Source organism: Bos mutus, chromosome 24, assembly GCF_027580195.1.
Source record: "Bos mutus isolate GX-2022 chromosome 24, NWIPB_WYAK_1.1, whole genome shotgun sequence".
Classification (NCBI taxonomy): Eukaryota; Metazoa; Chordata; class Mammalia; order Artiodactyla; family Bovidae; genus Bos; species Bos mutus.
This window is the reverse complement of record NC_091640.1, coordinates 46,750,032-46,773,727: the sequence shown is the minus strand read 5'-3', so window position 1 is coordinate 46,773,727 and position 23,696 is coordinate 46,750,032. Positions and strand designations below refer to the sequence as shown.

Below are 23,696 nucleotides of genomic sequence, written 5' to 3'. Positions count from 1 at the left end.
AGAAACAATAACTGGGAAAGATATTTACAACTCAGTTAACATTCAAAAGACCAATTTCCTTTATATATAATAAGTGCCCACAAAGCAAAGAAAAAACATCAATAATTTACTATAAAAATGGACAAGCATAGGAAAAGATGGTTCACACAAAAAGAAACACAAACGACTCTATATGACGAGATGCTCAATCTTACAAAAATGCAAATTTGAAACATAATACAAATTTCCACATATCAGTTGAGTAAAATTCAAAAAATTAATAGCCTGCTATGTTGGAGCAGCTGATCATACATTACTAGTAAGATGATAAGTTGATACAACTTCTACTGAAGTTGAAAGGCAAATTTATATACATCCTTTGGTACTACAGTATCACTTTTAAGATGAGAAACTGAATATATAAATGGATAATGGCCAGACCCACATAAGCTCAGGAAGCCAAACCACAACCTCTGTAAGCAACCATCTCAGAAAACCAAATCCCAGACCCTATAGCAATCTGTCCAAGAAACTAAATCACAACCTCCATAGCAACTGGCCCAGAATGGTCAAGATTTGCTCAACAACTGCCAGCCTCCCTATTTTTGCTCTTAGCCTCCAAGTCAGGACCAACCAAGAAAGCCAAATATGACCTCCAAATCAATCACATAAGATGCCCCACTTCCAGGTAGCCCAACTCCAGATTTCCCAGGTCAACAGCCTCCAATCAGAAAATGTTAAAATCTTCCCACTTTTTTTCACTATAAAGCTTTCCCACTCCCCTGCCTGCCAAATGCAAGTGATGACATTTGACTTTCTTACTACAGCAAGCACTCAGTAAATAGCCTGCTTCCTCAATATGGGTGGTTTTTATTTATTTCCACAGAATTGCATTCTTCAGATGCACACATGTCAAATATACACATATACAAACTGATATAGCAATTTCACTGATAGGATTTTATTCCACAGACACAACTCTGTGTGTGTGTGTATTTAATACAAAGACATGACCGTGGCATGTGAATCCACTTTTCTCTAGAACATCTGCCTGCCTCTAAAAGGCTAAGAAGCTGAGTAGTATATTTGACAACCTCAAAGTGCTAAGGTGCAAAAGTTCTAAACCAAGACCCATGAAGATAGGGGACCCTGGCAAAATCAATGAATATTCAGTCCTTATTCCATTCTAGGAATGAGGACAAAAGATAAGGTAAGGTGCCCATGTTCTGTATGGCCCAGAAATATCTCAGTCCCTAAATTTGGATTGAGTCCCTAAATGTCAGTCCCTAAAATTCTCCAGGCCAGAATACTAGAGCGGGTAGCTGTTCCCTTCTCCAGGGAATCTTCACAATCCAGGGATTGAACCCAGGTCTCCCACATGGTAGGCAGATTCTATACCAGCTGAGCCACTGAGGAAGCCCAAGAATACTGGAGTGGGTAGCCTATCCCTTCTCCAGCGGATCAGGAATAAAATGGGAGTCTCCTACATTGCAGGTGGATTCTTTAGTAGCTGAGCTACTAGGGAAACCCCAGAAAAATCTCAGTCCCTAAATTTGGATTGAGACATTCCTGATTGCTAGCTCCTCCCACCAGGCACAAGACAGAAACAAGCCTAAATTACCTTTATAGGAAGATATCATCATCCTTCATCACAAATTATTTCTAAAAACAAATCAACTACACTACCATGCAGTCTAAGAGAAGAACAGCATAAATGAAAAATATTAGGAATAACAGAAAATTGAAACAGATCCACATGGAACTCAAGATATTAGAAGTATCAGACACAGACTTGAGGAAAACTATTTCAATCAATATAATTTACAATAGTCTATAAAAATCAAGTAGGAACAAATTTAACAAAAGATGTTGCAGATTTCTTTTGTGGGATGAATGGTATTCCCTTCTCCCCAAATTCATATACTGAAGCCCTAACCGTGAATAACTCAGAATGTGACTGTATTTAAAGACAGAGCCTTTAGGAGATTAATAAATTAAAATGAGGCCATTAGGGTGGGCCCTAATCCAATCTGACTGGTGTCCTTGGAAGAAGAGGAAATTTGGACATGTGAAGTGATGCCGGAGATGGTTCTCTAATATAGGAAATACCATGTTGAAGACACAGCAAAAAGGTGGCCACTTGCAAGCCAAGGAGAAAGGCCTCAGGATAAATCAAACCTGCCAACACCTTTTTCTTGGACATCTAGCCTCCAGAACTGTGAGAAAATAAATTTTTGCTGTTTAAGACACGCAGTCTGTGATATTTTGTTATGGCAGCCCTAGCAAAATAATGCAACCTCTATGCTGAAAATGACAAAATAGGGCTAAGAGATATTTAAAAAGTTATAACGTTTAAGAATTGAGAAAATGAATTTTTAAAGATGTTCTCCTTAAAACTGATGTATAGATTGAATGCAATCTTATCAAAAGCTCAGTGAACTTGTTTATATAAATTGAAAATCTGATTCTGACATTTATGTGGAAATTTAGAACCAAGATGGCATTGAAAAATAGCTAGGTCAGAGAATTTATACTACCAGTTTTTAAGGCTTAGTATTAAGCCACAATAATTAAGATAGTTTGATACTGACCTGGAGATAGATAAATCTATCAATCAAAAGGAACAGAGAGTTCAAAAATAAACCCACAAATATATGGTCATGTGATTTTTTACGAAGTTGCCACAGTAATTCAAAAATTTTTTAAAAGATGCTGGAGCAATTGGATAACCAAATAGGAAAAAAAAATAAACTTAACCCCTATCTCACATCAAACACACAAATTAACTGAAGATAACAATTCTATATGTTTAGGTACCTAAACATATAACATTTTGGGAGAAGGGGATACCATTCATCCCACAAAATAACATAACATCAGATAAAGCAAAATTGACAAAATCAAAAGGAGAAATAGGCAAAAAATACAATTACAGTGAGAGATACTTATATGCCTTCGAACAAAAAGAAAAAAAAATCTGTAACATATAAAAGATTTGAACAACACAATTAAGAAACTTAACCATACGTTGAGCCATAAAACAATTCTCGACAAATGTCAGAGGACTGAAATCCTGTAGAATGTTGCTAGTAAATACAGCACAATTAAACTAGAAAACAATGTCCAAAAGGTATCAGCAGACCTCCCATATGTAAATAATATACTTCTAAATACTTATGAGTCAGGGAAAAATCATAATAGATATAAGAAAATATTTGGAACTGAATGAAAAAAGCAAAAGTCGTTCAGTTGAGTCCAACTCTTTGCGCCCCCATGGACTATACAGTCCATGGAATTCTCCAGGCCAGAATACTGGAGTGGGTAGCCTTTCTCTCCTCCAGGGTATCTTCCCAACACAGGGATGGAACCCAGGTCTCCTGCATTGCAGGTGGATTCTTTTCCAGCTGAGCCACAAGGGAATAAAAAAGAAAAATTAAAATGCTACATATTAAAACATATGGAAGCAGGCAAAGCAGTGATTAAAGGAAAATTTAAATCTTTAAATGCATCTGTTAAAAGAAAAAGATAAATATTAAAATTAAGCAAATATATTAATAAATTATAAAAATAATAAAGCCAAGGAAAGTATAGAAAATAACCATTTTTTACACTTTTTTTATTCTTTTGAATTTTTTATTTTGTACTAGGGTATACCTGATTAACAATGTTATGATAGTTTCAGGTAAATAGCGAAGGGACTCAGTCATACATATACATGTATCCACTTCCCACCTCAATCCCCCTCCCATCCAGATTGCCACATAACATTGACCGGACTTCCATGTGCTATACGGTAGGTCTTTGTTGGTTATCTGTTTTAAATACAGCAGTGTGTACATGTCCATCCCAAACTCCCTAACTATCCCTCCCATCCCCAGCAACCTAAGTTTGTTTTCTAAACCTGTGAATGTCTTTCTGTTTTGTAAGTTCATTTGTATCATTTCTTTTTAGATTTCACATATAAGGGATGTCATATGATATTTCTCCTTCTCTGTGTGACTTGACTTCCCTGGTGGCTCAGACAGTTAAGCATCTGTCTACAATGTGGGAGACCTGGCTTCGATCCCTGGGTCGGGAAGATCCCCTGGGGAAGGAAATGGCAATCCACTCCAGTACTGTTGCCTGGAAAATCCCGTGGACAGAGGAGCCTGGTAGGCTACAGTCCATGGGGTCACAAAGAGTCGGACACGACTGAGCGACTTCACTTCACTTCTTCTCTGTCTGACTTACTTCATTCAGTATGACACTCTTTAGGTCCATCCATGTTACTACAAATGGCATTATTTCATCCTTTTTAATGGCTGAGTAATAGTCCATTGTATATATGTAACACATCTTCTTTATCCATTCCTCTGTCAATGGACATTTAGACTGCTTACCTATCTTGGTTATTATAAACAGTGCTACAATGAACACTGGGGTGTATGTATCCTTTCAGATTATGTTTTTCTCTGGATAGATATATGCCCAGGAGTGGGATTGTAGGGTCATATGGTAGCTCTGTTTTTAGTTTTTTAAGAACCTCCATAGGAGAAGGCAATGGCACCCCACTCCAGTACTCTTGCCTGGAAAATCCCATGGATGGAGGAGCCTGGAGGCTGCAGTCCATGGGGTCGCTAAGAGTCGGACACGACTGATCGACTTCACTTTCACCTTTCACTTTCATGCACTGGAGAAGGAAATGGCAACCCACTCCAGTGTTCTTGCCTGAAGAATCCCAGGGACGGGGGAGCCTGGTAGGCTGCCATCTCTGGGGTCGCACAGAGTCGGACACAACTGAAGCAACTTAGCAGCAGCAGCATACTGTTCTTCATAGTGACTGTACCAATTTATATTCCCACCAACAGACTAGAAGGGTTCCCTTCTCTCCGTACCTTCTCCAGTGTTTGTTGTTTGTAGATCTTTTGATGCTAGCCTTCTGGCTGGTATGAGGTGATAGCTCATTGTTGTTTTGATTTGCAAAGAAATAATAATTTTAAGACCGCAAAAGTAGAGAAACAGAAATCAAACAGACCATAGACAGGATCAACAAAACTTGGTTCTTTGAAAAGACTGACAAAATTGATTAAACCTTTGGTAAGACTAATGAAGAAAAATAAGAGAAGGCACAAAAAAACCAATGTAAGAATAAAAAGGGAAGATGGTTACAGATTCCATATATATTTAATTTTTTAAGAAAGGATATTATGAAAAAAAAAAGGATATTATGAACAATTATGCCAATAAATTTGAAAATTTAGATGAGATAAATGAATTCTAAAAAAACATAACATACCAAATCAACAGCAAAAAGAAATTTTAAAGTACCAAGAGTTTTGATGAAAATAACCTGAATTTGTTAAAAACCACGCAATAAACAAACAAAAAACAAAGCAAAACACTTTCTACGGGAAATCCATTCTCAGATTTCTTTCAAGGCAAATTCTACCATTCAATGAAAAACACAATGGCAATCTTCATAATTTTTACTACTGAATGAATAAGAGGGAATATTTCTTAATTTTTATGAGGACAACATATCTTTCATACTAAAACCTGACAAAGACACTCAAAAGAGGAAAACAATAGGCCAGTCTCACTCATTAATATAGATGGAAAAAGTCTAAGCAAAATATTAGCAAACTGAATCACCATTATGTAACATCAAACTTCAGCATATCCCAGGAATAAGATAAGACTGTTTAATATTAGAGAATCAAACAACATAGTTAATGCACCACATTATAAAATAAAGGGAAATATTATAATCACTTTAACAAATGTAGAAAAGTATTTGGTAAAAATCAACACACTTCTTTGATTTAAAAAAAGAACTCTAAGCACACTATTTTATATTGCTAAAATAAGATCAACATACAAAATCAATTGCATTTCTACATATTAGTAATAAATATAAAATTAAAATTTAAAAACCAAGAAACCATTTACAATGATATGAAAACCGTTTAGAGTGGTATCAAGAACTACAAGTATTTCTAACAAAAATGGGCAAGTTTTCTATGCAGAAAACTCTAAACTGCTACTGAAAAAAATTAAGGAAGCCAGAATAAAAAGAGAAACCATACTCTTCAATTGGAGAATTCTTTGTAATTCTCATTATTTTTAAATCATCAATTCTTCTCAAATTTATTCTTCCAACTCAATGCCATCTCAATCAAAATTTAGCAACCTTTGTGGAATTTGACAAGTTGATTCTAAAATATGTAAACACATGTCAATAATAGTGTGACCATTTGACAAAAAAGAACAAGTGAGAAGTCTTTGCTCTAGAGGATATCAAGAATGGATTGGCGTTTCGTCACTAAACAAGTGTCTGACTCTTTTGCGGCCCCACGGACTGTAGGCTGCCAGGCTCCTCTGGCGATTTCCTAGGCAAGAATATTGGAGTGGGTTGCCATCTCCTTCTCCAGGGGATCTTTCCAACCCAGGGATCAATCCTGCGTTTCCTGCATTGGCAGGAGGATTCTTTACCACTGAGCCACCTGGGGAAGCCCATAAAGAATGGATATAACTTAAAAAATGAAAAAAATAAAAATAAAAGAATGGATACAACTATATTTCTAAGACAGTGTGGCATTGGCATAGGAAATAGACAAAAAGACCAATGGAACAGACTTGAGGACCCAGAAACAATTTTGCCTATTTTCTTATATCTTGTTTTTCTCCTTTTTATAATCATGTTTTCCGTAAATGTTTAAACGTATTTATAACAACTGTTTTTAAAGACCCCCCATCCAATTCTGTCTTTTGTTGTATTGCTGAGTCTTCTGTTGACGGATTTTTGTCGTTTTGGCACATTTTCCTGTTTTTTATGACCGCTAGCAGTTTTTTCCTTGGATGCCAGTCCTGCAAATCTCTAGATTATATTACCTTCTTTTAAGTATGTTGAGGGTTTGGGAGAAGCAGATCTTTCAGTTATTTGCAGGTAATTCTGATCCTATTAAGCTTTGTTAGAAAAGAGGTTATGTAAAGTCATGTTTATTCTAAGACTAGTTTTGTGCCAAGTCTCTTCAGTTGTGTCTGACTCTGCGACCCCATGGACTGTAGCCCACCAGGCTCCTCTGTCTATGGGAATCTCCAGGCAAGAATACTGAAGTGGGTTGCCATGCCCTCCTCCAGGGGAATCTTCCCTCACGCACTGCCTTCCTAGAATCTCCAGTAAATGCTCTGCTGTTCCACAAGAGGTCTCCACTCAGGTTGGTTGGACTTCAAACATCTCAGTGTTACACGAGCACGGGTAGCTGTTCCTCTTACAGTTCCCTGATAATTGGCTTTACCCCAGCTTCAAACATTTCCACTCTGTGTATGCACAGCTTAGTATTCAGCCCCAAACTCAGAAGCATGGAGCAATTTGTTTGCCAAGCTGCCTCCTCTCTGGTCCTCTTCCATCCCCATTCTAACCACCGAAGTCTTCCCAAATTCAGCTCCCTGTCTCATCTCTGCAAAACTGCTGGTACTATTTGCTGTATCACATTTGAAAGCAGGAAGCTGTATAAATTTTTTTAAATGTACACAAGACTGATCTGAATGGAGAGATATATACTTTTTGTACTTAAAAATAAAATCTATTAAAATTAATGTAGTTTTTTTTTTTTACAAAAGAAAGAAAGGATGTTAACACAAAACACCAAATGTACAGCATTTTTAAAGATCCCCACAAGGCTACACCGGTGGTCAGCAGTGAAGTAGTTAATCTTCCTTAAGTAAGTAAGAGCAGAGCAGAGCACTTAAAACATGAGTTACTTAAAATTCAGCTTAGCTTATGGTGATTTAGAGCTCATTTAATTAGTATTTAGAACTGCGCATTGTTTATAGCTATTGGTATTTCAATAGATGCTTAAATGTTTGAACATTTAAAGTTTAATAAGCCTTAGTTCTCTGAAGAAAAACATTGATGTAATTAAATTTTCAATTACCCTAGTTTTTTTTTTTTTAGGGGACCATGTGATTAATAAAAGCTAAGGCATTTAACAACACTCATTTAAAAACCTAATCTGCCACCTCATTAATTAGTTAACACTTATAGTAGGTATTTTTTTAATATAAAAGTTTCACACAAGCGAAGTCACAACTTTTGAAAAGTACCTGTAATGACAAGTGAGAATAAATAAAAGTAATTTTGTATCAGATTATTTTGCACATGAATGTGTGGCTCAATTATGGCTTTCTAAAAACTGTTCTTCTGCATTGATACCAATTACTGTTTGTTTGGTTTAAATTCTGTGGTCAAATTAAAAACAATGAAGCAATTGCTCCTCAGAGTTCCTTTCCCCCAGGATCTTACCTTCAAGTGGGGAAAAAAAAAAAAACAGTGGCAGAGGTTTACAAATTGGACACAGCTTTATTTTAATTAAACACTAAATTTAAAATGGAATAGGAGAAAATTCTCCACTCACAGATCTTTGCTACCCACAGATCATTACGGTACCACAAAGGAGGTCATGATGCACACCCAGAACTACTGGATCACAACCTGAATGTTCAAAACATCCCAGGTGTTCAGTGTGCACACTAAAGACTCAGAAGCCCTTCTGAAACATTATCAGTTTACCAGTCAGAAAAGAAACTTACCAGAGTTCTTGCCCTCAAGGAGCTTATAGTCTACTGGGGTCAGGGGAAGGAAAAGGACGGGAAAGGAAAAGGTCATGACAAGGAAAAATCCAATTATAATTTACTGGGATAAAGGTGGCATGGTGATGTCTACTCTTTGCATCAAGGAGGGGCACTTTGTCAACTTTGGAAAAGGCTGACCAGAAGGGGCAAGTTTAGATCCTAAAGAACAAAACTGTAAGGGACAGAGAAAGATAAGAGCATTAAAGAGGCCAAGAAGGAAAACAGAACTCTAGGAGACTGTAGTATCATGAAAACCAAGAGGCGTTTCCTAAGGCTAATCGGCAGTTTCAACGCCCAAAACATCACGGGTATCTCAAAACACCATGTTTTTATACATAGTAGTCACTAAGTAAGTGTTCATTGTAGGAGCTGATGAATAAATGTATATTTACACCTCAGTGTTAAGTAAAAACCAGTATATGAATTGAAAAGTATCTAACTCCCATTCTTAAGCTCAGCCACCAACCCCTATCATATGCAAATAAATAACCGTATTTAAAAGTAAATTTTAACATGCAAACAAGTATGACAAATGCCTGATTTGAAACCCACAATAACAAAACAAACCTATCATTTAGATACGAATCATATATTAGTTGATTTTTTTAAATTCACCTCCTGCAAAAGCAACTAGTGCGAGTCTTTGTGCCCAGTAGACAATACATATCTGTAAAACAAAAACTGTTCTAGAGAGTGTTTCTCTCTGCTGTCTCCCCAAATCACATTAAAATGATGGTAAAGGAATTTTTTTAAAAAAGGAAAGAGTAAGTACAAATTTTGCTCTGAACAGTGAAGAGAAACCCCCCACCCCCAAACAACTGCCTTTCCCTGTTTAACTCCAACAGGGATAGGAAGCATGCTTGTTTTGCCCTCATTCCCTGTAGGAAAGCGAAGAGCATTTCTTGGAGAAACTGAAAACCTCAGCAAATATCTACAGAAACTGGCTTCTGTGGATGTCCCAATAAAAAAGCTCCTGCCTACCTGATCATCCAACAGAAAAACCCATCCCTATTTGAGGAGCCTCTTCTAAAGCTCACAGATTCTAATTCGCTTTTAGGTGTCTTACCTCAGGCAAGGTTCACTAGATTTCTGAGGAAAACCTACATGAAAGACAGAGCACCAGGGAAAAAAAGCAAAGAAAAACTAGAGAGGAAATGTTAGGGGAAGCACATTGAAACCGCCCACCCTGGCCAGACACCATGGTAACCATTTGCATGAGTTGTTTTATGACAGGAGATCCTGATAAGGAATAAGGAACTAATAAGCCACCACCAACGGGAAGAGTTCAGGAAAGGTCTAAAGGAGACACCGTGTGTCCGTCCGCTTCCCAGAATCCCTCTCGCTAGCATCCATCTTGGCTGAACCATGCGTGCGCCACCAGGAAAGACTCTGAATTAGAATGATTGGCCAAAGCCCACCCGGAAACTAATCCCATCACCATAAAACTGTGAGACTGCAAGCCACGCAGCAGAGCACTTCTCCTGGGTTCCCTTACCCTACTGCTCTCCACCCGGGTGCCCTTTCCCAATAAAATCTCTTGCTTTGTCAGCACACGTGTCTCCTCGGACAATTCATTTCCTAGTGTTAGACAAGAGCCCAGTTTTGGGCCCTGGAAGGGGTCCGTCTTCCTGCAACAGAAACAGACAAAATACTAGGAGCAAAAGACAAAAAGGGAAGGGGGTGGGGCAGGGAGGGAGAGGAAACCTTCACAGTTAAAAGGAGCCATGAAAACAGAACACTGAGACAATAAGAAAGTATCTGGAAATAAAAATACGAAAGCAGAAATTTAAAACTCAACCAAATCAGATAAAAAGTTGACGAGGTCTCTTGATAAGAAAAAACAAGAGTAAGCATTGTAAAATAAAACAGAAACCAGCATGTTACAGATTCCATATGGAAGTCAAACATTCAATGAATAGGACTTCCAGGAAAGGAAAACAGGAAAACGAAAGGAAGGGAGGGAGGGAAGAAGGACAAGAGAGAAAGAAAGGAAGAGCAAGAGGGAAAAAGAGAGAGAGAGAAATTATCTAAAGAAATAATACAAGAATATTTTCCAGAATTGAGGGCATGAATTCCCTGATCTAAATGGCCCATAACTTCATACCAGCACTGGGAATGAAAAAGAATTCTCAACAAGTGATATCTTCATGAAAATTCAGAAACTAGAGATGGTAAGGAGAAGATTCTAAAAGGATTCAGAGAATGAATAACATCACACTTGTTGCTACCCCACTGGAAGCTAAAAAATAATGGAGAAATGCCTCCTCAAATGACATGAAATCAATTCCAACCTAGAGTATCAGTCTCAGCCACACCATCAACAAGGTGAGAGAAGGACAGAGTTGCACGCATAGTGTGCATGCACGCCAAGTCGCTTCAGTCATCTCCTGCACTGGCAGGCAGGTTCTTCACCTGGAAAGCCACTTCATACACTGCTGCTTTGTCTGGATGTATGTGCATACGTACTTCAAAAACTTTGCCTCCCATGTGCCCTTTCTCTGGCAGCCACTGGTTGGTGTATTTTGCTAAAACAGGGATATAAGGCAAGGAGGAGGAAAAAGGAACTTCCCTGGTGGCCCAGCGGTTGAGAATCTGCCTGCCAATGCAGAGGACATGGGTCTCATCTCTGGTCGGGGGACAATCCCACACGTCTCAGGGCAACAACGCATTGGGCCGCACCTAGTGACCAGGGAGCAGCAACTACTGAAGCCCTAGTGCCCTGAGCCTGTGCTCTACATCAAGAGGAGCCATCACAATGAGAAGGCTGCATATTGCAGCTAGAGAGTAGCCCCCGTTCTCTGCAACTTAGAGAAAGCCCACACAGCAACCAAGACCCAGCACAACCAAAAATGAATAAATAAATTGTTTAAGTCACTCTTCTAAACAAAAGGAAAGAAGGAAAAGAAAAAAACCTGAAAATTTTCTTGGTGAGCTTCACCACATGGAGAGGAGGTTTACAGTTTCTTCAGAAAATTTAGGAAGAAAGTAGTATCAAATATACAGAAAAGTAAACCTAAGAATAAGGCAGAGTTTAGTCAGACTTTATTTTTCTGGGCTCCAAAATCACTGCAGATGGTGACTGCAGCCATGAAATTAAAAGACGCTTACTCCTTGGAAGGAAAGTTATGACCAACCTAGATAGCATATTCAAAAGCAGAGACATTACTTTGCCAACAAAGGTCCGTCTAGTCAAGGCTATGGTTTTTCCTGTGGTCATGTATGGATGTGAGAGTTGGACTGTGAAGAAGGCTGAGTGCTGAAGAATTGATGCTTTTGAACTGTGGTGTTGGAGAAGACTCTTGAGAGTCCCTTGGACTGCAAGGAGATCCAACCAGTCCATTCTGAAGGGGATCAGCCCTGGGATTTCTTTGGAAGGAATGATGCTAAAGCTGAAACTCCAGACTTTGGCCGCCTCATGCGAAGAGTTGACTCGTTGGAAAAGACTCTGATGCTGGGAGGGATTGGGGACAGGAAGAGAAGGGGACGACAGAGGATGAGATGGCTGGATGGCATCACTGATTCGATGGACGTGAGTCTGGGTGAACTCCGGGAGCTGGTGATGGACAGGGAAGCCTGGCGTGCTGGGATTCATGGGGTTGCAAAGAGTCGGACACGACTGAGAGACTGAACTGAAGCTACGACTGAGTCCTATCCCACAGTTAAATAAAAAATAAAATACAACCACAGTTTACCATATGGCTCAGCTGTGAATAATGGTTTCATGGTCGGATTAATATACACAATTATACTGAATTTGTATTTAATCAAAAATTGTGATAAAATGATCTTGGCAGAATGGAGGAAGGGAAGTATGGGCCAGAGAGAAAGAGAGAGGATGGGGAAGGAAAGAGGTAGGATAAAAAAAAGCCAAATGCTCACTTTCCATCAAAGTAAGTAGAATTTGCATCAGAAATTTTAACTTGTTATTTTGAAGAAGGGCAAAAGTAGTTGCTTCTGGGGAGCAATACTTGAGGGTGTGAAAGGGAGCAGGAAACTTTCTTAAGTTCTGTAGAACTATTAAATCTTTTAAAACTGAGTGCTGACATTACATTATTTAAAACAAAAATGCAATTGAAATATATATATATGAGAACATATATATTTAAATTTGAAACAATAAAAATCACCCAAATAAAGAGGAAGTATTCTTGAAATCCAATACAGTAGATAACATAGATGATCAAGTTCCTATGGACATACATCAGATTCACTGATTATCTTCCCCACCTCAATCTATCCCCTCCACAGGCCCATAATTAGTAAAATTCCTTGCATTTAGACCCCAGGAGTTTACGACATCAATAAGCATACCTAAATATGGCTCTCCCTAGTGCCATCTTGCAATGGCAACCCACTCCAGTACTCTTGCCTGGAAAATCCCATGGACGGAGGAGCCTGGTAGGCTGCAGTCCATGGGGTCGCTAAGAGTCGGACATGACTGAGCGACTTCACTTTCACTTTTCACTTTAATGCACTGGAGAAGGAAATGGCAACCCACTCCAGTGTTCTTGCCTGGAGAATCCCAGGACAGCGGAGCCTGGTGGGCTGCCGTCTATGGAGCCGCACAGAGTCGGACATGACTGAAGCGACTTAGCAGCAGCAGCAGTGCCATCTTGGGAACACAACAAAAAAACAAGATTGGGCCTCTGTCTTCAAGTCACGTGAATTCTGTCTGAGAGGCAATATCACATGCAGGAAACAGGTAATACCATAAATTAATCACAATTAAATAATAACCTACATGGCACAAACTATATAGAGTTCAGAAACATGTCAGATTTGAGAGAATGTTCCTAGAGCAGTGGGAGGCAAAGAGGAAGTTGGGCCACAACATTACCATGCTCTGTACATCATGTCAAGGTGGTACTTTTATCCTGAGTATAATGGAAAGCCATTAAAAGGATCCTAGCCAAGGAGTGACACAATTTTAAGATCACTCTGATCGTTGGAGGAAAAATTGACTGAAAGGAGGTAAAACCAACAGGGGGAATGGTTAAGAGGCTATTGAAATGGTTCAAGTGATAGATTATGGTGGCTTGTACCCAGATAAAGGCTGTAGAAATATTTATTATTAAAGACTCATTATATAAATAGAACCTGTAAGATTTGCTGATGCCTTCCTTAAGCAGGAATTAGCAGGAAGAAGGAGCTAAGGATGACTCTCAGAATTCTGATTTGAGCCACTGGGTGGATGGTGGTTTCACATTCCCAGATAGAGGAAGACTGGAAAAGCTACAAGTTTTAGAGGGGAAGGTTAAGAGTTAGCAGTTGAACAAGTTAACATTCAGATACTTGATTCTCCACTGGATTTGTCAAGTAGTCAATTGATTTATCATCCTTTCTGTGTTCCATATTCTAGGATATCACATGGCTCAGCAAAGAAGTCCAGTCTAAAGTCAGTTTAAGGGAGCTGCTGGCATACAGATGGCACTGGAAGTCATGAAGATGTGTGAGACTATCTAGGGCAGTGGTTTTCCAACCTGGAGTCTGAATTTAAGATGCACGTTTCAATATCCTCATCCCAGAGAGCTCCTGATTCTGTAATTCTCAGGGAGGTGCAGAAATCTGCTTTATTAAGAGCCATCCCCAAATGTTTTGATGCCGGTGGTTCAGGCTCAGGTTGGAAGGGCTTAAGCACAACCCAGAGGCGACAAAGTGGCAATAGCTAGTGTAGCCAATCCTTTCCATGAGTTGGAAAGAAACTGCAGAAGTTGGAGAGACACTGCTAGGTAGAGGGAGTGTAAGGCCAAAGGGTTACCTTTCATTGTGTATTATTAGCTTCTTTTTAAAGGTGGGAAACAGTAGAGTGGTGGTTCATAATCTTGGCTACACATTGCAATCGAGATTGAGATCACAACTGAGGTTTTAAAAACTATCAATGAACAGGATACACCAAAACCAGTAAATCAGAATCTCTGGAGGTGGAGCTTAAATATCAGTATTTTTCAACTAAAAAAAAAATGTTTGTAATCATTTTCCCCTTGAAGTATTGTTATATCCTCGATGCCTGGCATATAATACAGCTTCAATTTACGTTTTTTGTTGTGGAAAATATTGTTGAGCCAGTTAGCTAAGGACACAGATAATAGGTAACACTATGTATTGTAAAATTCATGTAATCTTTGTGTGAAAGGATTATAGTCCAATTACCTTACTTTCTACTGCGGGAACGGAAGCCTAAAAGAGGAATTAAATTCCTAAAGTCTCAACCTTGGTAGTAGTGAATCAGGACCAGAACCCCGTATTCCAACTCCCAAGTCAGTGTTATCCTGCGTTTCAACAATTTCATTTTGACCATACTCTAAATCCGCTCACTCATCAAGACTCAGCCTGCCTGATAATAATGCCTTCCCCTCAACACCTCATCTCCTCAGTCACAAACTCTGCCGTCTCTTTCATCAAACAGTAGTCGAGCCCAAATTCGACTTTCTTTCCGCAACCCCGCTTCAACCCTAGTCCCCAGACTTTGCGCTTGCGCCACAAGAGCAGCGGACTCTGTCGCCATAGCAACTGGACACAGGAATCGGCCCGCAGCAAGAGTAGAGGAGTTTCTGATAGTATATGCTTTCCTTACCGCTTCCCGAGCCTGATGGGTGAACCTGAGGGTCTGGTAAGATAGCTCCATCAGGACGCTGCGTTAGGAACCGAGAGTAGGAAGAAAAGGAGCCAGTTATTAGGCCGACCAGTACAGCCACCAAGGCAGGTCAGGGAAATCTGACGCTTAACCAGCCCGCCCCCTTCAGGATTGGCCAGAGTTTAGACATGCCGGCCAATCACTGGACAAAGATGGATTCTTTCCGCATGCCAATCAACGTTAAAATATTCCTGTTAATCCGGAGCTTTTGCACCACACTGGCCAATCGAGAGACACAAAGGGGATGATTGGCAGTTCAGTTCATTTCAGATGCTCGGTAGTGTCCGACTCTTTGCGACCCGGTGGACTGAAGCTCGCCAGGCTTCCCTGTCTTCACCAACTCCCGGAATTTATTCAAACTCATATCCGTTGAGTCGGTGATGCCATCCAGCCATCTCATCCTCTCTCGTCCCCTTCTTCTGCCTTCAATCTCTGCCAGCTTCAGGGTCTTTTCAAATGAGTCGTTTCTTCGCATCTGGTGGCCAAAGTATTGGAGCTTCAGCTTCAGCATCAGTCCTTGTAATGAATATTCAGGACTGATTTCCTTTAAGATGGACTGGTTGGATCTCCTTGCAGTCCAAGGGACTCTCAAGAGTCTTCTCAACACCACAGTTCAAAAGCATCAATTCTTTGGCGCTCAGCTTTCTTTATGGTCCAACTCACACATCCATACATGACTACTGGAAAAATAGCTTTGACTAGACGGACCTTTGTTGGTAAAGTGATGTCTCTGCTTTTTAATATGCTGTCTAGGTTGGTCATAGATTTTCTCCCAAGGAGCAAGTGTCTTTTAATTTCATGGCTGCAATGATTTTGGAGTGATCCGCAGTGATTTTGGAGCCCCAAAAAATAAAGTCTGGCACTGTTTCCACTGTTTCTCCATATATTTGCCATGAACTGATGGGACCAGATGCCATAATCTTAGTTTTCGGAATGTTGAGTTTTAAGCCAACTTAAAGCTTCTGTTTCATCCAGCCAGGCATTTCACACGATGTACTCTGCATATAAGTTAAATAAGCACGGTAACAATATACAGCCTTGACGTCCTCCTTTCCTGATTTGGAACCAGTGTGTTGTTCCATGTCCAGTTCTAACTGTTACTTCTTGACCTACATACAGATTTCTCAGGAGGCAGGTCAAGTGGTCTGGTATGCCCACCTCTTTAAGAATTTTCCAGTTTCTTATGCTCCACAAAGTCAAAGGCTTTGGCGTGGTCAATAAAGCAGAGGTAGATGTTTTTCTGGAACTCTCTTGCTTTTTCCCATACAGGTATGACCTAAATCAAATCCCTTATGATTATACAGTGGAAGTGAGAAATAGATTTAAGGGCCTAGATCTGATAGATAGAGTGCCTGATGAACTATGGAATGAGGTTCGTGACATTGTACAGGAGACAGGAATCAAGACCATCCCCATGGAAAAGAAATGCGAATGGAATGATGCTAAAGCTGAAACTCCAGACTTTGGCCACCTCATGCGAAGAGTTGACTCATTGGAAAAGACTCTGATGCTGGGAGGGATTGGAGGTAGGAGGAGAAGGGGACGACAGAGGATGAGATGGCTTGATGGACGTGAGTCTGGGTGAACTCCGGGAGTTGGTGGACAGGGAAGCCTGGCGTGCTGCGATTCATGGGGTCGCAAAGAGTCAGACATGACTAAGCGACTGAACTGAACGGATGTTGGGAATTTGATCTCTGGTTCCTCTGCCTTTTCCAGCTTGAACATCAGGAAGTTCACGGTTCACATACCTGAAGCCTGGCTTGGAGAATTTTGAGCATTACTTTGCTAGCATGTGAGATGAGTGCAATTAGTGTGCAGTTGTTTGAGCATTCTTTGGCATTGCTTTTCTTTGGGATTGGAATGAAAACTGACCTGTTTCAGTCCTGTGGCCACTGCTGAGTTTTCCAAATTTGCTGGCATATTGAGTGCAGCACTTTCACAGCATCATCTTCCAGGATTTGAAAGAGCTCAAGTGGAATTCCATCACCTCCACTAGCTTTGTTTGTAGTGATGCTTCCTAAGGCCCACTTGACTTTGCATTCCAGGATGTCTGGCCTTAGGTGAGTGATCAAACCATTGAGAGAATGAATTCCTAGGCAGGTTGAAAAGAAGTCAGGGAGTCTCTGAGGAGACAGGAATCTGGGGTTCTCGAGGAGGATATAGGGGTCTGGAATTCTCAAGGAGGAGGAAAGGACAAACTTTTTTTTTTTCCTACATTCCTTAGTCTTAGTCACATAAAACGTTTTTTTCTTTAAGCCCTGATGATTACAGGAACTGATGATTACACAACAAACAACTTAACTTAAACTCTGTACTAAGGATTACACAACAACAATATATCCTGCTTGAGGACAGTTTCTCCTACCTGAAAACCTTCTGACTAATCCTGATATCTTAGAATGTAAATTATGGAAGTTGGTCTAATAGGATCTTTCTATTCTTAAGTTCTGATCCTGTTATCCTAAAATGTAAATTGTGGGAGTGGATCTGGTAAAATTTTCACAAACTTGAGATTCTTTTGATTTATTGTAATAACTAATTTAAAAGTATATAATTCTCTTGCTGAAGATTAGTGTAGGGCACTCTCCACCCCCTTTGAAGTCTATGTCAGAAGTTTTCTCTGTCCCTTTTCACTGTAATAAAAATTCTGCCACACAGGAGCCCTGAGTGGTCAAGCCAGTCTCTGGTCCCAAAACTAAATCTTCTTCGGAGATCACGAATCTGAGACATTTCACTGTAAACTATCACCATCGTAGTTATCTGGGTCATGAAGATCTTTTTTGTATAGTTCTTGTGTATATTCTTGCCACCTCTTCTTAATATCTTCTGTTTCTGTTAGGTCCATACCATTTCTGTCCTTTATTGTGCTCATCTTTGCATGAAATGTTCCCTTGGTATCTCTAATTTTCTTGAAGAGATCTCTAGTCTTTCTCATTCTTTTGTTTTCCTCTATTTCTTTGCATTGATCGCTGAGGAAGGCTTTCTTATCTCTCTTTGCTATTCTTTGGAACTCCACATTCAAATGGGTATATGGTTCCTTTTCTCCTTTGCCTTTCATTTCTCTTCTTTTCTCAACTATTTGTAAGGCCTCGTCAAACAAGCATTTTGCCTTTTTGCATTTCTTTTTCTTGGGGATAGTCTTGATCACTGCCTCCTGTACAATGTCACAAACCTCCATCCATAGTTCTTCAGGCACTCTGTCTATCAGATCTAGTCCCTTGAATCTATTTCTCGCTTCTACTGTATAATTGTAAGGGATTTGATTTAGGTCACATCTGAATGGTGTAGTGGTTTTCCCTATTTTCTTCAATTTCAGTCTGAATTTGGCAATAAGGAGTTCATAATCTGAGCCACAGCCAGCTCCTGGTCTTGTTTTTGCTGACTGTATAGAATTTCTCCATCTTTGGCTGCAAAGAATATAATCAATGTGATTTTGATATTGACCATCTGATGATGTCCATGTGAATGGTCGTCTCTTGTGTTGTTGGAAGAGGATGTTTGATATGACCAGTGCGTTCTCTTGGCAAAACTCTTATTAGCCTTTGAGCTACTTCATTCTGTACTCCAAGGCCAAATTTTCCTGTTACTCCAGGTATCTTTTGACTTCCTACTTTTGCATCCCAGTCCCCTATAATGAAGACGACATCTTTTTTGGGTGTTAGTTCTAGAAGGTCTTGTAGGTCTTCATAGAACCATTCAACTTCAGCTTCTTCAGCATTACTGGTCGGGGCTTAGACTTGGATTACTGTGATATTGAATGGTTTTCCTTGGAAACGAACAGAGATCATTCTGTCATTTTTGAGACTTCATCTAAGTACTGCATTTTGGACTCTTTTGTTTACTATGATGGCTACTCCATTTCTTCTAAGGGATTCTTGTCCACAGTAGTAGATATAATGGTCATCTGAGTTAAATTCACCCATTCCAGTCCATTTTAGTTCACTGATTCCTAAAATGTCTGTTACGCGAGTGTATGTTCCTCGGTTCTTTGTCTCGTCACAACAAAGATTTGGAGCAACGGACATTAAAGCCCTCGGCGCATCACAGCTCTCGGGTCTTGGACAAACCGTGCTACAGCTCTTAGGCAAATCAGTGTTACAGCTCTATTTTATTTAGAAGGTAGCAGGAGAGAGAGAGAAAAGAGCGCACGCACGCGGGAGAGAGTCCGTGAGAAAGCGCTTTGGCTCCTCCTTTTATATGTTTTTTCCTCCACCTGGGCCTGCCCTATGCAAATTGGGCTTAGCCAGGAGTGCCGGGAGCCGGCATATTGCATACTGAGTGCATATTGCATATTGAGTGCAGCACTTTCCACAGCATCATCTTTCAGGATCTGGAATAGCTCAACTGGAATTCTATCACTGCTGGGAGCCAGCGTGAGGAGCTCCACCCATGACAAAGGTCATGAGGAAGGAGGCTCGGCATATGCAAAGGCGGGATCGAGCCTCAGGAGTCCCCCTGGAAATTCTCGAGCATCTACCCCCAAAACCAGAGTTGCCTACTTTCTGCTTTGTGCTTTCACCTACACCTCTGACTTTACAGGGGGCTGTCCCCCACTACCTCTCTCTGAAAAAAGAGTTAGCTTACAGCTCCAGTTAATAATTCCTGAGTGTGACAGTGTTTCAACCTCCAAACTCCTTTGGAAATCCTCTAGCCTGCCTGAATAGGTTTTTCCGGCCACATGTGATTGCTCAGAGCCTCCCAACTGTGAGAGGCATGAGATGTTCTAAACTGTCTAAATATAGATTCCTTTGAGCAGTTAAAAGATTGATTAGAAATTGTATTGGTGAAGGGATTTTCACTTGTTGGGCCAATGTTTGCTGCTAAGTCTCCATATCCCTTACCTGCTGTGTCCCTGGCAGTGTATTGATTAATATAATTGGTGTGAATAGTGGCTTTAATGTTTGTAACCTGGGACCCTTGAGTTAATTCTTTTTCTTGTTATAGCCCACCACACCTTTGCTCTGTAGGAATGCAACTTTATCTAATGCTTTTGGAGGGTGGCGCTTGACTTATCACCTTTAGAGAAAAATAAGTTTTCTGAAGAAAGGGTCTTAAAAGGTTAACAGGCCTCCGGGCCAGAAGATGATGCAAATCACCTAAGCTTTTGCATATGATAAGTTTGCAGGAAGAAATCCTGGCTTGCTGCATGACTTTACCCCTTCCCCCATTATCCTCTATGCATAACTTAAGGTATAAAAACTACTTTGGAAAATAAAGTGCGGTCCTTGTTCACCGAAACTTGGTCTCCCCATGTCGCTCTCTCTCTCAAATTCTGGCTGAGTCTCCATCTGGAGCGCAGAACCTGCCATGCTTGCTAATTATGCCTGGGCTTCTAAGATCCGACCGGGGAGGCCTCAGTGTCTCCTCTCCTTCGGGAGAACGGAAGGACGCCTGCGGCCTACGTAAGTGGTGCAAACTTCTTGTCTTGAAGTTTTATTGGTCTCCCGCATAAACCAAGCTACTCAGCCTCTTTTCTCCACTGAATTTCCTCACTGAGCTATCCTCATCCTATTACTCTTTATATCTTTGATAAAATATTTAAATAAATAGGTCACCGACGCCGTCCCTGCTTCGAATACCCTGGATCAGCCGGGGCTGGTCCCTGGCACAGGAGTGCTGTTTGTTCTGTTTGTTCTGCCTGAAGTCTTCATTCTGGTCCTCGGACCTTCCTTGTCTTTTAGCCACCACCATTTTGGACTCCTTTTCCCTATGCTACCTACCTAACAATGTCGATGTTCACTCTTGCCATCTCCTGTTTGACCACTTCCAATTTGCCTTGATTCATGGACCTAACATTCCAGGTTCCTATGCAATATTGCTCTTTACAGCATCAGACTACTTCCATCACCCGTCACATCCACAACTGGGTGTTGTTTTTGTTTTGGCTCTGTCTGTTCATTCTTTCTGGAGTTATTTCCCCACTCTTTACCAGTAGCATATTTGGGCACCTACTGACCTGGGGAGTTCATCTTTCAGTGTCATACCTTTTTTCCTTTTCATACTGTTCATGGGGTTCTCAGGGCAAGAATACTGAAGTGGTTTGCCATTCCCTTCTCCAGTGGGTCAGCAGTGTCAGAACTGTCCGCCATGACCCATCTGTCTTGGGTGGCCCTATGCAGCATGGCTCATAGTTGCATTGAGCTAGAGAAGACTGTGGTCCATGTGATCAGTTTGATTAGTGGTCGCTGATTGTGGTTTTCATTCTGTCTGCACTCTGATGGATAAGGATAAGAGGCTTATGAAAGCTTCCTGGTGGGAGAGGCTGACTGAGGGGGAAACTGCGTCTTGTTCTGATGACTTCAGTTAAGTCACTCAGTCGTGTCCAGCTCTTTGTGACCCTATGGACTGCAGCACGCCAGGCCTCCCTGTCCGTTGAGTCAGTGATGTCATTCAATCATCTCATCCTCTGTCGTCCCTTTCTGCTCCTGCCTTCAGTCTTTCCCAGCATCAGGGTCTTTTCAAATGAGTCAGTTCTTCATCAGGTGACCAAAGTTCTGATGGGCAGGGCTATGTTCAGTAAATCTTTAACCCAATTTTCTGTTGATGGGCAGGGCTGTGTTCCCTTAGTGTTGCTTCACCTGAGGCCAAACTATGGTGCAGGTAATGAAGATAAGGGTCCTTCAAAAGGTCCCATGCATGCACTGCTGCACTCAGTGCCCCTGACCCTGCAGCAGGCCACCACCAACCCATGCCTTCACCAGAGACTCCTGGACACTCACAGGCTAGTCTGGGTCAGTCTCTTGTGGGGTCACTGCTCCTTACTCCTGGGTTTTGGTGTGCACAAGTTTCTGTTTGTGCTCTCCAAGAGTCTGTTTCCCCAGTCTTGTGTAAGTTCTGGAGATTTTATGGTGGGGTTAATGGCGACCTCCTCCAAGAGGGCTTATGCCATACCCAGGTCTGCTGCACCCAGAGCCCCTGCCCCTGTGGCAGGCCACTGCTGACCCATACCTCCACAAGAGACACTCAGACACAGTTCTAGCTCAGTCTCTGTGGGTTGGGTGTGCATTTTGTGCCCTTCCCAGGTCTGATCAGCTCAGGTGACCAGTGCTTGGTGAGTGCACTGCCCCAGGTGGACCGTGCATCTTAATCACCTCCCCTTCCTGGCCACTTGGTGTCCTGGGTGTGTCACAAGAGCACTGTCTCAGGTGTGCCGTGTGTCTCCTCTGTAGAGCTAATCTCAGGCTGCAACCCTCCTAGCAGCTGTCAACCATCCAGGATCTCAGAAAGATGTGGTTAGCAGCTGGGAGCCTGCTCACAGTTTGGTAGAAGAGTCCATCTCTGAGGCTGATATTGCAGGAGCCCCTTGCCTTTCGGCTCTGGCTGTCACAAGCCTCTCTCCCTCTGGACGGGGAGGGGCTGGTCCACAGCCGGCTAGCTCTCCTTTGGTATTTGTCCAATCCTTTGTTCTGTGAGTTTGCCTAGGTTGCACATTAGCTTGTTAGGGTAGAACCTTTGGAGGGAAAGTTCTCTTTTCTGCAGTTGAGGTTAGACATGTATTCTGTGGGGTTTTTTTTTTTTTTTTCCGGTTATGTTGCCTTCTGAGATTCTAAAACTCCCCACAGACCCACCTGTGAGAGGGTTTCCTATTGTGTGGAAACTTCTTCTCCTTCATGACTCCCTTCTCAGGACAGGTCTCCATCCCTACTTCTTTTGTCTCCCTTTTTGTCTTTTGTATGATGTCCTATATCCTTTCTAAGAGAATGGGCTACCTTTCTGGGTGCCTGGTGTCCTCCACCAGCGTTCAGAAGTTGTTTTGTGGAAGTTGCTCAGCATTCAAATGATCTTTTGATGAATTTGGGGGGGAGCAACTCTCTGTTTCTCTTAATTCTGTCTCTAAGGTTTATGCATCATAGTATTTGTCCTTTATTTCAGCAGATGTTCAGGCATTTGTGAGCTGATGCTTATGTTCCCAAGACTGTACTTTGGCATCCTGCCTACTCTAGGCTCCCCCTCCCTCCCAATTAAAGGAAAAATTTGGAAATTCCAATTTTCACTTGACTTTGAAATTGTCTGTACTTGGTCCATTTAGACTGATAGACTCTACTGTGGACTTTGGTTGTCAGAGACTATTGGGTTCAAGTGAAAGTGGAAAGTGGAAGTCGCTCAGTCTTGTCCCACTCTTTGTGACCCCATGGACTACAGTCCAAGGAATTCTCCAGGTAGGAATACTGGAGTGGGTAGCCGCCCCCTTCTCCAGGGGATCTTCCCAACTGTAGGCGGGTTCTTACTGCATTAAATTTTCCATTCTCCTCCACTGTCCACTGTACGAGACCTACTTCTTATAAGTGGACAAACATGGACTTTACATTTTCCTCTGCTTAATTTCTTCATGTACTCAACTACTCTTGTGTCTTCAATGTCTTTCCCTTCTGTCTCTCTTGCTATGAATCTTATTCTAAATCATCTCCTCTTCATTCCTTGGCTTTCTTCATCCATTTTCTCCCCTCAGGATACAAAAATATTCAAGCCA

The 23,696-nt window shown here is 41.1% G+C and overlaps 1 protein-coding gene across 1 annotated transcript in view; it reads right to left on the bottom strand.

The window, feature by feature from the left end:
* Positions 1–15,310, bottom strand: part of KATNAL2 (katanin catalytic subunit A1 like 2) — a 116,530-nt gene extending 101,220 nt beyond the window's left edge. Inside the window, 1 exon segment of the mRNA XM_005908075.3 lies at positions 15,167–15,310. Coding sequence (XP_005908137.2) covers positions 15,167–15,217 — 51 coding nt within the window. The 5' untranslated portion in view covers positions 15,218–15,310.
* Positions 15,311–23,696: the final 8,386 nt, after the last annotated feature.